Genomic DNA, 13,434 nt, shown 5'->3' on the forward strand with positions numbered 1-13,434 from the left:
CCAGATGCAGAACTAGTCCATCAGCACAAAGATCTCCTCCTTGGTATCCCTTTATTGTCACACCCACCCCACCAGCCCATCCCCAGCGCCGGGAAACCTCTAACCTGTCTTACATTACCAGCATGTTGTCGTTGTGAGCAAGTGTATAAATGGAATCGTGCAACCGTGACCTTGAGATTGGCCTTTTCCCTCAGCGTGATGTCCCTGAAATCCATCCAGGTGGTGGTGTGTGTCCTTTTCCTCGTAAAGCTCGTATCATTTCAGCTTACGGATGCACCTTGATCATTTTTAACCAGTCCCCTGGTGACGGACGTTTGGTTGTTTCCACATCCCCTATTGAAAATGGCTGTAGTGCAACATTTGCGTGCACGCCTGTTGGCAGTGTTGGTCCAAAGCCGCCAGGATGTTGTTCATTGTGATAGATACTATCAGAGTGCCCTTCAGAAAGGTTATAGAGGATACTTAGGTTCACTGAGTGTGTAGCGTGTGCTGGGCTGCTAGGAAGTGGCCGAGGCCAGGCTTGAACTTGGAGTCGGATTCGGCACCTCCACTGCCATGCTGGCCTCCCCAGAAGATCACATCCGTACCTCGGAACATAGGGCATCTGCCCTTCCTCACTCCAGTCTGCAGTGTGTGTGATCAGACTCTCAACTCTGCCCATCTTGAGGGTAATGGCGATGTTTTGGGTTGCAGATCTGTCCCTGTAATGAGGGTGTCCTCTGTGTCCCCCTCCTTTGCCTATCTTTCTTTTGGATTGCTTTGTCTTTCATTGACGTTTTTGCCCCTTAGTGAGCGAATTAAGAAAATAAGCTGAGGAGCTTTTGAATAGTGTCTCCCAGGCCCCCCTTCCCTGGAGATTCTGAGGTGGCGGGTCTGCAGGAGGCCCTGGGTTCTGAGCTACGTAAAAACTTCTGGGAGAGTCTGCTTGTGGCCAGTTTGGGAGTCCCAGCCTTTGAGAGCCTCAGAAATGGGTATTGGCTGTCATTGTTTCCTGTCTTCTCCCAGAAATGTAAGAGCATAGAAGTTGCCCACTGGTACTTTCTGCCTTACTGGCAGTGCTGTTTTACATTCAAGTGCCTTTGGTTGGTTCTTTTTTGAGGCCACATGCCTGAGGCCTGAGCCAATAGCTGAGAAGTGAAAAACGCAGCCCCTCCTCCAGCTGTCTGTCTAGACAGCTGCTTCGACAGCTTCCCCAGTGAACGAAGGGGTCGCTGCGGGCATCGAGTGCACATGGCCTGTGCCTCTGGGGAGCCTCGTTTTGCTTTAGATAATGCAGAGCGCTTGGCTCTGCTGCTGCAGAAAAACTGCTGAGGTTTCACCCCACCTTTTCTCTGCCATTAATGCCCTTTGAAAGCAAGACTCTAGCAGCGTAACTCAGATGGCGGTGTGAGGCAGCCTGTGCTGGGGCCTCCCTGTAAACTACTTGGGATTGAAGGATCTTAGTCTAGTCCAGATGTGCATACTCCACTTGCGTCGTGCATCTGTTGTCAGCATTTTCCTAACATTAATAAACCAATTTTGGTAAACAGAGCTCAAAGAGTCAGGATCGCAAATCGGAAAGCAAAGAGAAGAGAGACATCTTGTCCTTTGACAAAATCAAAGAGCAAAGGGAACGAGAGCGCCAGAGGCAGCGGGAACGGGAAATCCGAGAGACAGAGAGGCGGCGGTGAGTGGGGGCCGAGCGAGGCCGGCGGGTCCGTGGTCTCCTCTTGGGAGGGTTGCTCTTCCTCCTAAGCGAGTCGCCTGTGTGGCTGTGGCTCACTGGCCTCCTAGTGTGTTTCCTCTGAGAGCGAAAGGCGGGGGCGTTCACACTGGCCCATGGTAGTCCCGTGACATTTCATCAGAGCCCGTTTCTGCTCAGCAGCATCTCCTCTGGCTGAAGTTGCACCCTGGACCAGGTAGCAAGCGGACCCACGCTGCCTGTGGCTTTGGTAGAAGGGTCTCCAGGGTTGAGGCCTCAGTTTTTGCCGCCAAACCCTTCCACGTGAATTAGATCAACATGGCAGCCCAGGAACAGGCTGGCCTGTTAGAGCTGTGATTCACATCTTTGCTCCTGAGACGTCTGCGTTTCGTGGCGTTTTCAGGCAGCAGCGGTCCCACAGCGATTCTGTGCTCCTTTGCTGAGGAGATGGTTTGTTGAAGCAGGCTTGTCATTTCCATTTTCGCTTTCTGCCATTTCACACCAGGTTGTCTAGAGCTCCCTCGTCATTTTCCCTTAAACGTCACCCAGTGAAGTTGTGATACTGCAGTGTTTGGGAAACTTTCTTGAGCTAAGGCAGATCATGTAGAAACTTCTCCAGTTTGCTTTTCCAAAACAGTGTGATTTCAGCCTCTGCATATGGGGTTTAGCAAGTAAAAATTTCTTGATCATTTGGAGATGTTTTGCTTCCAGCTGGCTTGCCCTTGGTTTGGACCTTTCCCAGGCACCGTGGGAGGGTGTGAAGAGAGCAGAACGGGTTTCCCCAGTCCCCGCTCAGCTCCTGGTGTGCGGTGGCTGATAAATGAGACCACCGTCCCCTTCGCTGGTGACTGGCCTTCTCCTTTCCCCACCCCCTCTTAGGTCCCTTCAAAATGACGTGCTTATTAAAAATACAGCCTTGGGCTTCCCTGGTGGCGCAGTGGTTGAGAGTTCGCCTGCTGATGCAGGGGACGCGGGTTCGTGCCCCAGTCCGGGAAGATCCCACATGCCGTGGAGCGGCTGGGCCCGTGAGCCATGGCCGCTGAGCCTGCGCGTCCGGAGCCTGCGCTCCGCAACGGGAGAGGCCACAACAGTGAGAGGCCCGCGTACCGCAAAAAAAAAAAAAAATACAGCCTTGTAGAGGGGAGGGGTGACAAAAAGACAGTGTTGATTGTCCCTCTTCAGGGAAAGCTACTGTCATCCGTATCTCCAGGGTTTTCTCCGTGCCCAGCAGCTTCAGAGTGGCAATTATCCTCTGCTTTTCTTACTTTCCTGACCTTTATTTAGCTATGGCCTTGTTTTGGTGCTCTTTGAGCCAGGTCCTCCTGGTCTGGACCTGAGGCTCTGTGTCTGCTCGTCATCACCCCCTCCCTCCCAGCTCACCACAGCTTTGCTGTTTGGAGAAAGGGAAAATGTGGAGATTGGGGTTTCTGGCCGATCGAGCAGCTTAGGGAGCTGGTTAGTGCCTGCCGCCTAGTAGCTGGCAGGGGGCAGCCAGGCCCGGGGCGAGCCAGTTCCCATCCGGGAGCTGGAAAGTTCCAGACTCCTTCGGAGGACGACGTCTCGATGGCCGGGCGCCACCACGTCGGGAAGTCAGGGCGGCCTTCCTGTGTTCCCCCAGAGAGCGTGAGCAGCGTGAGAGGGAGCAGCGCCTCGACGCCCTCCACGAGGGGAAGGAGAAGGCTCGGCTGCAGCGGGAGCGCCTGCAGCTCGAGCGCCAGCGGCAGCGGTTGGAGCGGGAGCGGCTGGAACGGGAGCGGCTGGAACGGGAGCGTGAGCGCGTGGAGCGGGAGCGCCGGAAGGAGCAGGAGCGCATCCAGCGGGAGCGCGAGGAGCTGCGGCACCAGCAGGAGCAGTTGCGCTACGAGCAGGAGCGGCGGTCGGTGCTCAGGAGGCCCTACGACGTTGGGCGGTAAGGCCCCCGGCCCGGAGCGGGGCGACGGGGCGCTGCTCCTGACGTTGAAAGAGCCACCCCGCTCCTGTCCACCTTAGTGTAGGGAGTCGGAGGTGTTTCAGACAGAAACTGGGCCTCTGGACGCTTGGGCAAGGCTCCTTGCTGCCACCTCTGTGGCCAATGCAGCGTTTTTTCCCCACCCGAGTTATTCTTCAGAGAATCTTGATTGTTGCCACTTGCTGAAGGGTTTGATGCTTTCGCCTAGGCCGTCCTGCTATTTGCACTGTGGCTCCTGGTGGAGCATGACCACTGTCTAGTGGGTAGGAGACAACCAAGCATGCGTTATGCCGCATTCACTGCCGTCTCCATCAGGCTCGTGTGTCCTGCTAGAGGGAGAGGCTGGCTGCTGTGGAGAAGGAGATTGCCTTCCCACTCAGAAAGTAGGTTTATTGCTCTCCAGCTTCTCTGAGCGGCTTAACTGATGGTCACCCATCACCCCACCACCTGTGAGCCTAATTTTCTGGTAAAAATCAGGAAGAAGATAATTGGATACCATCCCGAGTTGTATATAGTTTGCCATCACCCGATCTAATTCCCTTTGCTTCTGCAAAAGCTCAGAGGGAGGTTCAGGTTAGCATAGCAGACGAGGAGGTGAGAACGTGGTGACTCGGAACCTCATTCCAGGAGAATCAAAGATTTCATTGCACTTGCATCTGAGCTCATGTGGGGATCAAGGTATTAACAGCCTTGTGACACAATTAGCTCACAGCGGTTCCTTTTTCAGGATTGTCAGATGAGAACGCCAGTATGCCTTTTGGCAGTTTGGGGGATTTTAATTTATCAAATCAAAGCGATAATGATTGAATGTTTAGATTTTAGCCCTGCGGGACATTTTAAATGATACTGGGTCTGGAGAGAGAGCTCCCCTCCCCACTTCTGCCCTCTTTCTTTTTATCCTCATTCTCTTTCATAAATGAAATTTGCATTCTTTTTAAAATAAAAAAACAGGCGAGATGACGCCTATTGGCCAGAGGGAAAGCGCATGGCCATGGAGGACAGATATCGCCCAGACTTCCCTCGGCCCGATCACCGTTTCCACGACTTTGACCACCGTGACCGGGGCCAGTACCAGGAGCACGTGGCTGACAGGTCAGTGCCCCACCCCACTCCTGCAGCAGGGATCGGTCTCCGTCTGTTCTCTTAATGTCTGGTGCACTCGTGAGGTTCCTAGTGGGTGCCTCTGACCGTCACACGTGGGATTTAGAAACAGACCTTGAGCAGGACGTTGGGATCGGTGGTCATGTATGGCATCCTGGCTTTGTCTAGGGGGAAGGCACTTCGGAGCACGTTTCATGCACTGTCCTCTTAGAACAGATGGGCCCTGGGCAGGACCTGAACCTTGGCTTCCCCCATGCTCAGCTCTCTTGGGGGTGGCCCCGGGCTCTGGGTTTCACAGCTCCCTGTGGGGTCTCCACGGCCACACTTCCTCCCTGTCCCGCCCACTGGCACAAGCTGCTCTGGAGCACCGGGCTTTGAGGAGCGTGTGGCCCGGCCTCCTTGTTCACACAGATGAACAAGAAAGGCCGTGACCCGCCTGAGCAATGTGCGGGGGTCACTGACTGGCATGGGGTTGTGCCAGCCCACGTGAAGAGAGCTGACTGCGGAATGTGGCAGAGGTCCTGTTAGGCCTACTTTGTGTTTCGAGGGTCTGGGTGGGTTATTTTTCTTTTGCCAGTGCCTTTTTAATGAAGACTATATCTCGTTTTTGAGAAAAGCAGCCCTCGATTTTTCCAGTTTAAGAATTCTCTCTTTAGGTTTCTCATCATGCTCCCCTGAGCTGCATATCCTTGAGCCATTTCCCTGCTCATTAACTCTGGGAAGGAAGAGTTGGGGGGGGGGGGAAGACAGGCTGAGAAGCAGCTCGTTTAATTAATTATGGCTGGAATTGGTTTCAGATGTGGCGTGAGTCATGTGTGTTGGGTCAGACTAGAGGTTAGGGACCTGCCGAAGCTTATTACCTGACTTGTCATCAGGCCACAGATAAAATTATAGGCATTAGCTTCATGGTGTGGGTCTCTACTTCTGAGACCCCTCTAAGGGATTTTAGTTCAGTAAAACCTTCGTTCCCACCTTCTTAGGATCCCACTTCACTCCTACCCCCAGAGAAAGCTGTGAGGCAGTTTTTTTTCAGGCCAGTAAATTACAGTTCTCATGTGGTAAAAGGGGATAAGTACTCTAATTGTGGAACTCTTCTGTGTGGTCTGCAGCAGTGTTGTGTAGAGCCATCAGGTGCCTTTGGAATGAGACATTTCTTTTTTGCAGGAGGGAAGGTTCAAGGTCAGTGATGGGAGAGCGAGATGGGCAGGTGAGTAAAAGCCAGATAGCAGGCCGGGGCGTGCCTGCTTCTGTGGGGTGGGTGGGGCGTGGAGATGTCAGTTCTGGCCGGTGAGTAGATGTGCACAGAAATGATTGGTTAGTGAGTCTGTGTTTTGTATTTTATTTATTTATTTATTTATTTTATTTTTAGTCTGCATTGCGTCTTCATTGCTGTGAAGTAGCGGGGGCTACTCTTTATTGCGGTGCGCGGGCTTCTCATTGCGGTGGCTTCTCTTGTTGTGGAGCATGGGCTCTAGGCATGCGGGCTTCAGTAGTTATGGTGCGTGGGCTCAGTAGCTGTGGCTCACAGGCTCTAGAACGCAGGCTCAGTAGTTGTGGCACACAGGCTTAGTTGCTCCACAGCATGTGGGATCTTCCCGGACCAGGGCTCGAACCCATGTCCCATGCATTAGCAGGCAGATTCTTAACCACTGCGCCACTAGGGAAGTCTCGAATCTGGAGTCTGTTTTTTAACACAGGTAGGGCTTGTTTTTCGTTTCATTCAGTAGAAACTAATTGAAGAGATACTTGGTTGCCTACATGTTTGGAGTGCCTTGAGTCTAGGCACTGTGGGATGCCCCAGCGGGGGCTTAGTGGCCTGTTAGGGGGTCATTTAGGTCATGTTTTGGGGCATTCCTCTGTGTCGGGTACTGGGATGGGTCCCCGTGTCTGATAGTCTGCAGGTTCCCTATGAGAGGTGCCTAGGGTGTCAGCTCAGAGAACAGAGGAGGCCTCCACGAGAAAGGTGGGGGACGGCATCAGAATCATGGCTTTTTAAAACAGGGGTGTGGGTTTTGAGAGAGTGCTATATTCTCTCTTGCTCCCCAGGTGTGCTGGCTTCCTGAGCACTGACTTGGTTGGCCAGGGGTACTAAGCCGTTCCTGCCTTCAGTACTTGCCTCCAGGCCTCCACAGTAGTATGAGCAGAGAGGGCTCTGAGGGCGCTGGCCTGCCCTAGGGGTGTGGGGAGGGCCCTCCTGTCTCCAGCAAGGAGCAGGTGCCCTGACTCTTCAGGGAAGGCGGGTCTGAGTGACTCTTCTCAGTGGACCCCGAAGCACGGGGCTCTCCACGCTCATGGGTGGGAGGGCCCGCTGCTGGCCCTTCGTGTGGCACCAGTGATGGAGCTTTAGCGGCGCTTGGGGTTCTCAAGGAGGGGGTCAGGAAGTGCCCGAAGGGGCCTGGGCAGGTCCTCGTGGGTGGCTGGGGTGCTGAGCCACACCCCAGCGCGCTGAGGCAGGGTCTGCAGGTTTCCGAGACCCAGAAGGTAGGCCTGCCGCGAGCTTGTCTGGGAGCCATGTGACTGGAGTCGCCCTGTCCCTCTTGTGCCTTCCAGCACTACTCAGACGACCGCCACGGCCACGGAGGACCACCAGAGCGCCATGGCCGCGACTCCCGAGACGGCTGGGGTGGCTACGGCTCCGACAAGAGAATGAGCGAGGGCCGGGGGCTGCCTCCTCCCCCCAGGTTAGCGGGCAGGCCACAGAGGGGCTGGGCATCACTGTCCTCACCGGGTGACAGGTTGGCTTCTCTGAAAGTGAACTAGGCGTGTGTACCTGCCAGGTCGCCTGGAACAGCTCCTCCTGGCCCTGTGTGGGCTCTGCCTGCTGAAGGCGGCAGCCCTGAAGCCGTCTAAGGCTTGTCCCCATCAGTAGTAGAGAAGCTTTACCCCACCCCACCCCTGAAGTTGTCTTTAGGTGTTTGTAAGGCCGGTGTCACGGCTACCACAAGTTTCTGCTGCACCTCTAGGTGGGTTTTCGGGTGTTGATCAAAGACTGGAGTGCCAGTGTGATAGATGAGAGTGTTCTTTCCTGAGCGACCTACTTAGCACTGGGTCCTTTCATGTCATTTAGTGCTATTTGCGTTAAGTTTAAATGGGCGAGCTCCTGCACTGACAACAGGCTGCACTGTGCAGCGTCACCGTGTGACTGGGGCGCTGTCACCTGAGACCATAGGCGTTGCACGCACTGAGGTGCACTCACCCTTGCAGACAGGTGTGGGGGGTCTCCTGGCTTCCTGGTCCTGGGCCTCGGAGTGGTGGTCACCGGCGGGCAGTGCCCTCGTCCTTCCACACCCAGCCTGGGGCCGGGAGGCTTTCCTGTAGGCCTCCAGGGGCTGTTGGCACCTGCACGTGGGTACCGTGTTTGGATTTTCATCTCCCGGGGTTTCTGTCTGAAACCGTTTTTAAACAGCTTTTTTGAGATATAATTCACATGCTGTGCAGTTCACTCATTTAAAGTGTGCAATTTGATGGCTTTCAGTTAATTCATAGAGTTGTGCATCTATCACCACAATCCATTTCAGAGCATTTCTATCACCCCCAAAAGAAACCCCCGTTAGCAGTCACTCCCCATCCCCCTGGCAGCCACTAACCCACTTCTTTCCCTGTGGATTTGCCTGTTCTGGATGTTTCACATGAGTTGGAATCACACAGTGTGTTGTGTTGCCTTTTATGTCTGGCTTCGCTCACTGAGCATCGTGTTCTCAAGGTGCATCCTTGTTGTAGCGAGTGTCAATGCTTCATCCCTTTTCAAGGCTGATTAATATTCCAGTATGTGGATGGACCACATTTTGTTTATCCATTCATTAGTTGATGGACACTTTGGTGGTTTCCACTTCGGGGCTGTTACGGAATCATGCTGCTAAGAACACTGGTATATGAGTTTTCGTGTTAACGCATGTTTACCGGTCTCTTGGTTAGACACCTCGGAGTGGAATCTCTGGGTCATACGGTCGCTCTGTGTTTAAGCTTTTAAGGAACCACTACACTGTTCTCCAACGAGGCTGCACCATTTTACATTCCCACCAGCCCAGTGTGAGAATCCCTGTTTCTGCACACCTTCACCAACACTCGTCCTTGTCTTTTAGATAATAGCCGTCCTAATGAGGGTGAGGTGGTTGTGACGGTAGCTGTGCTGAACACCTACTTGTGTGCTTACTGGCCAAGTGTGTATCCTTGGGGAAGTGTCTGTTGCCATTCTTTGCCCACTTCTCTCAGAAACCCTTGACAGTGGGGCACGAGCCCCCAGAGCCCCCATGTCACAGCCTCACGTTAGAGGCACAGTGGGACCATTGTGTATCTACCTTTCGTTTTGGCAAAGGGGTGGCCGTGACTGGGCGGAGCACAGCCAGAGGCTGGAGGAGCATCAGGAGCGCGCCTGGCCGGGCACAGTGGATGCGGGCACGGCGGGCCGGGAGCACTTGCGGTGGCAAGGTATGGGTTCACCCCTGCCTGCAGGTCGGGAGGGCCTCCAGGGGAGGGACAGCCACAGTCACAGCATGCTCCAGAGGGCCAGCTTTTCCAGGGCTTCCAAGTGCAGACTCTTTCTTCTCTTCCAGGTGGTGAGAGGGGCCTGTCTGGGCCCTCGGGGCCAGGGCATGTGGCAAGTCGGGGTGGAATATCGGGGTAAGAAGTACTGTCCGCGGATAAAATTGATTTGTTCCCACTTCTCACTTCCTCTCCCTTTCTGCATGCTTGATCCACTTTCGGGGTCGAATGCTTTGAGAACAAACCCCCAAAGCAGCTCTTGGCAACTTATGCAGCTAACGCTCTTCCCCGGAATGCGACCCGTGGTTATGATTTTCCTCACCTGGAAAAAGCCAAGGGGCTCTAAAGGCCACAGAGCCCTATGCTGCAACGTGACACAGTGAGAACACAGGTGCTTCTGGGGCCAAACGTGTGCCTTTGTTCCTAGGCGAGGCGGCTTTGCACACGGCGGGCACGCCCAGGCTCACGTGGTGCCCTCCGGAGGCCTCGAGGGTGGAGGAGTGGCCGGCCAGGACCGGGGCAGCAGAGGTCCGCACCCCGCCCCCCACCCATACCCCCACTTCACCCGCCGCTACTAGAGCCCACCCACCCCGCGTGTCCTGGTAGGCAGGCAGACGTACTGTCGAGTCTATTAGCCAGAGTTACCTTGAACTTGTGGAATCTTTTAAGAAACAGAAGCAAATCCTGCCACCGTGTTGTAGCTTAATACAATGTGAATCCACTTATTTTTTCTTTTTTTTAAAATAAATGTGTTCTTGTTCTGCCATTTGTAAGACAGGGTTTCTGTTAACGAGGCATTCCATTTTCCGTTAATAAAAGTTTATGGTTCGCAGCTGTGTGTGTGTCTCAGTGATGACAGAGCAGAGAGCAGTGTCAGCCCTCGGCGGCACCCTTTTGTTTGGGTAGCAGAGGCCGGCTCGTGTTCCTGAATTCTCACAGCTCTCAATGAAGTGGGGCTGTGCACCTCCCCATCTTACAGGTGAGGAAATGGCTGCGGGGTCAGATCATTTGTCCAGAGTCCGAGAGCTTGTAGGTGGCAGGGCTGGGATGGGAATTAGGAATTCTTCCCTGAGGGGAGGTGTGTGTGCATCGGGGGGCCCTGGGACCAGCACTTCACCTCTTCTGCTGGGGTGCCTGGGGGTGTCCAGCCAGTGGTGGTGTGCGGTTTGGGAGCCTGGCTGAGGGCTGGGGATGGGGCAGACCCTGCCTGGTGTGAGCCCAGCTATATCCCATCCGCCCGTTTTTCTGGAAATGCAGATTCATAGGTGAAGTCTCATTTGTGATTATAAGCAGCAGCAGTCTTCTTCATTAAAGACCCCTGTGTGGCCAGAGGGGCCATCTCTGTTCCTCTGGAAGGATCGTGGCTGCCCACGCACAGCTGATGTCGGGACACGGAATGGGTGACTGCAGGCTTGTTGGGGCAGAAGCCATGAATGAGGTGGCCTGGTGGCCACAAGACTGATCTGGGACCTGCGCAGGGCCTGGGGTCAAGAGGGACGCTGGTTTGCCGCGAATCTCAGCCCTGGACCGGCATGGTCTGGATTGGCGTGTGAAGAGTTAACCCATGTGCCGCCTGCTGGCAACCTGATTCCCTCCCTCCCCTCCGTAACTAGGACAGCCACCCCACAGGCCCCAGAACAATTGCCAATTCTCCTGGAGTTCCCTGTGTCCCTGCTGGGGTGTTTAGTTTGAAAAGAGCAATCTGAAAACCCTGCCCAGCTTGCCGAGGAAGCCGGCCCTCGAGTCCTGTCTGCTTGAATTGCCCAAATAAACACCTCATGCGCTTCCTTCACCGCAGGGGCTTTTAGAGTCATTTTCCAATGACAGGTTGACAGGACGACGTCTCCATGGTGCAGTCGGGGCCAGTGTGGCATGTTTTCTCCTGCATGGAGAGCTTCATCTCCCCACCCGGCAAGCTAGTCTAGAAATTGGGGTCCGGGTGTCCCAAGTTGGCCAAGAGAAGCCAGATTCGACTTGGGGTTGAGGGTGAGACCGGTTGTCAGATCTTGTCACAAGATAGGAGCAAGTCCTGAAGTGCAGAGCCAGGGCTTGACCAGGGCACTGCCGCCCAGCTGGCCCGAGGGGACCCCGGGAAGCGTGGAGGGTGTGGGCCAGTCCCCCCGGACAGCCTGTGGGGAGAGACAAGTCCTTTCCTCATTAGCTGGGCCTAACACCAGTCTCTGTTTTACATGGATACATAGGACAACATTGATTGGCCACGGCTGCCGTACTCTGCACGACAGACTGGGTGATATAAACAAGGGAAATTTATCCTCTCCCAGTTCCAGAGGCAGGAGTGCTTGATCAGGTGTCAGCAGGGCTAGTTCCTTCTGAGGCTGGGGGGCGGGGGTGGGGGCGGAGGGTAGGGAGGGGGATCTGTTCTAGGTCCTCTCCCAAACTCTGGTGGCAGCTGGCAGTCTTTGGCATCCCTTGACTTGTACGTCCATCACCCCGTCTCTACCTCCTTCACCCAGCCTTCTCCCTGTGTGTGTGTCTGCGTCTGAATTTCAGACTGGATTTAGGGCCCACCCTACTGACCTCATTTGAACTTGATTACCTCTGTACAGGCCTTGTCTTCAAATACAGTCACATCCCAAGGTCCTGGGGGCCAGGACCTCAACATGTGAATTTGGAGGGGGACACAGTTTACAGTTTTCATACATAACAGATTTTTCAGGAGTGCAACTTCTGGATAAATTGAGGGAAAACGGCTTGTCATTTAGTCCAGAACCTTACCAAGAGTTGTTCACCGTTTCTGTGAACAGACCTGCGGGGTCTAAACACCTCCCTTGCTGCTTCTGTCTGAGATTAAACGTCTGAATAGACCCATGCGTCTGCGCACTTCATCTTGTACATGATATAACCGGGGCTTGTGCCCCAGCGTTGACAGGCTAAATTAGACAGCACTTATCAGACATTATTTTCTTTTTATTTCTTCTGCTTGTATCTGATAGAGCATCATATGGTTGGGTTGCTGGTTGTTTTGTTTTTTTTAACTGTCATTAGGTTATATTCAGATTTTTATTTCAGGAGAGAAAAGGGAGGTGGAAGAAAAGATTTGTTATAAAAAGTATCTGCTAATGGACACTTGGGTGGTTTCCACCTTTTGGCTCCTATGAATGAATCATGCTGCTATAAAGACAAGTTTGCCTGTAGGTCTTTGCACAGCTCTTTTCTATCCTCCTGGGTGTATACCTGGGAGTGAAATTCCTGGCTTATATGGTAATTCTATGTTTAACTTTTGAGGAACCACCAGGCTGTTTTCCACAGCGTCTGCCCCATCTTACATTCCCACCAGCCCTGCACGAGGGTTCCAAGTGTCTCTACATCTTCACCAACACTTGTCTTCTGGGTGTGTTTGTTTTCTTATATAATAGCCATCCTCATGGGTGTGTAGTAGTATGGATAAACAAATTGTGGTCCAACCATACAGTGGAACATTAGCCTTCAAAAGGAAGGAGGTTCTGACACCTGCTACAACAGGGATGAACCTTGACATGGTGCTCAGTGAGAGAAGCCAGAAACAAGGACAAATACTGATTCCATTCATAGGAGGTCCCTAGAGGAGTCCCATCCATAGAGACAGCAGGTAGATGGTGGGGGCTGGGGGAGGGTATGGGGAGTCAGTGTTCAATGGGGACAGAGTTTCAGTTTGGGGAGATGAGAAAGTTCTGGAGATGGATGGTGGGGATGGTTGCAGGACAATGTGAATGTGCTTAATGCCACTGAGTTGTGCACTTAAAAATGGTTAAGATGATAAATTTTCTAAAAAATGTTATTGAAGTATAGTTGACTTACAATACTGTGTTAACTTCTGCTGTACAGCAAAGTGATTCAGTTATGTATATTCCTTTTCATATTCTTTTCCATTATGGTTTGCCACAGGATATTGAGTATAGTCCCTGTACTATACACTAGGACCTTGATGTTTATCCATCCTATATATAATAGTTTCCATCTGCTAACCCCAACTCCCAGCCCACCCCTCCTCCCCTTGGCAACCACAAGTCTGTTCTCTATGTCTGTGAGTCTGTTTCTGTTTCGCAGATAGGTTCAGGTGTGGCATATTTTAGATTCCACATATAAGCGATATCATATATTTGTCTTTTTCTGACTTACTTCACTTAGTGTGATAGTCGCTAGGTCCATCCATGTTGCTGCAGATGGCATTATTTCATTCTTTTTTATGGTTGAGTAATACTCCTTTGTGTATATATGTACC

General features: G+C 53.0%; 1 protein-coding gene across 4 annotated transcripts in view; it reads left to right on the forward strand.

Moving 5' to 3' along the window:
- The window catches only part of SAFB2 (scaffold attachment factor B2), a 34,313-nt gene extending 23,308 nt beyond the window's left edge, over positions 1–11,005 (forward strand). Inside the window, exons 14-22 of one of the 4 annotated variants that reach the window (XR_009539808.1) lie at positions 1,530–1,666; positions 3,300–3,590; positions 4,581–4,721; positions 5,895–5,937; positions 7,281–7,411; positions 9,046–9,158; positions 9,284–9,350; positions 10,046–10,191; positions 10,478–11,005. Coding sequence is in view for 2 of the 4 variants with exons in the window: in XM_060145499.1 (XP_060001482.1) it covers positions 1,530–1,666; positions 3,300–3,590; positions 4,581–4,721; positions 5,895–5,937; positions 7,281–7,411; positions 9,046–9,158; positions 9,284–9,350; positions 9,640–9,790 (1,074 nt within the window). In the remaining 2 variants the exon portion in view is untranslated. The other 3 variants (XR_009539809.1, XM_060145499.1, XM_060145500.1) reach the window with 3 other exon arrangements.
- The last annotated feature ends 2,429 nt before the right edge of the window (positions 11,006–13,434 follow it).

Source organism: Lagenorhynchus albirostris, chromosome 3 (genome assembly GCF_949774975.1).
Source record: "Lagenorhynchus albirostris chromosome 3, mLagAlb1.1, whole genome shotgun sequence".
NCBI lineage: Eukaryota > Metazoa > Chordata > Mammalia > Artiodactyla > Delphinidae > Lagenorhynchus > Lagenorhynchus albirostris.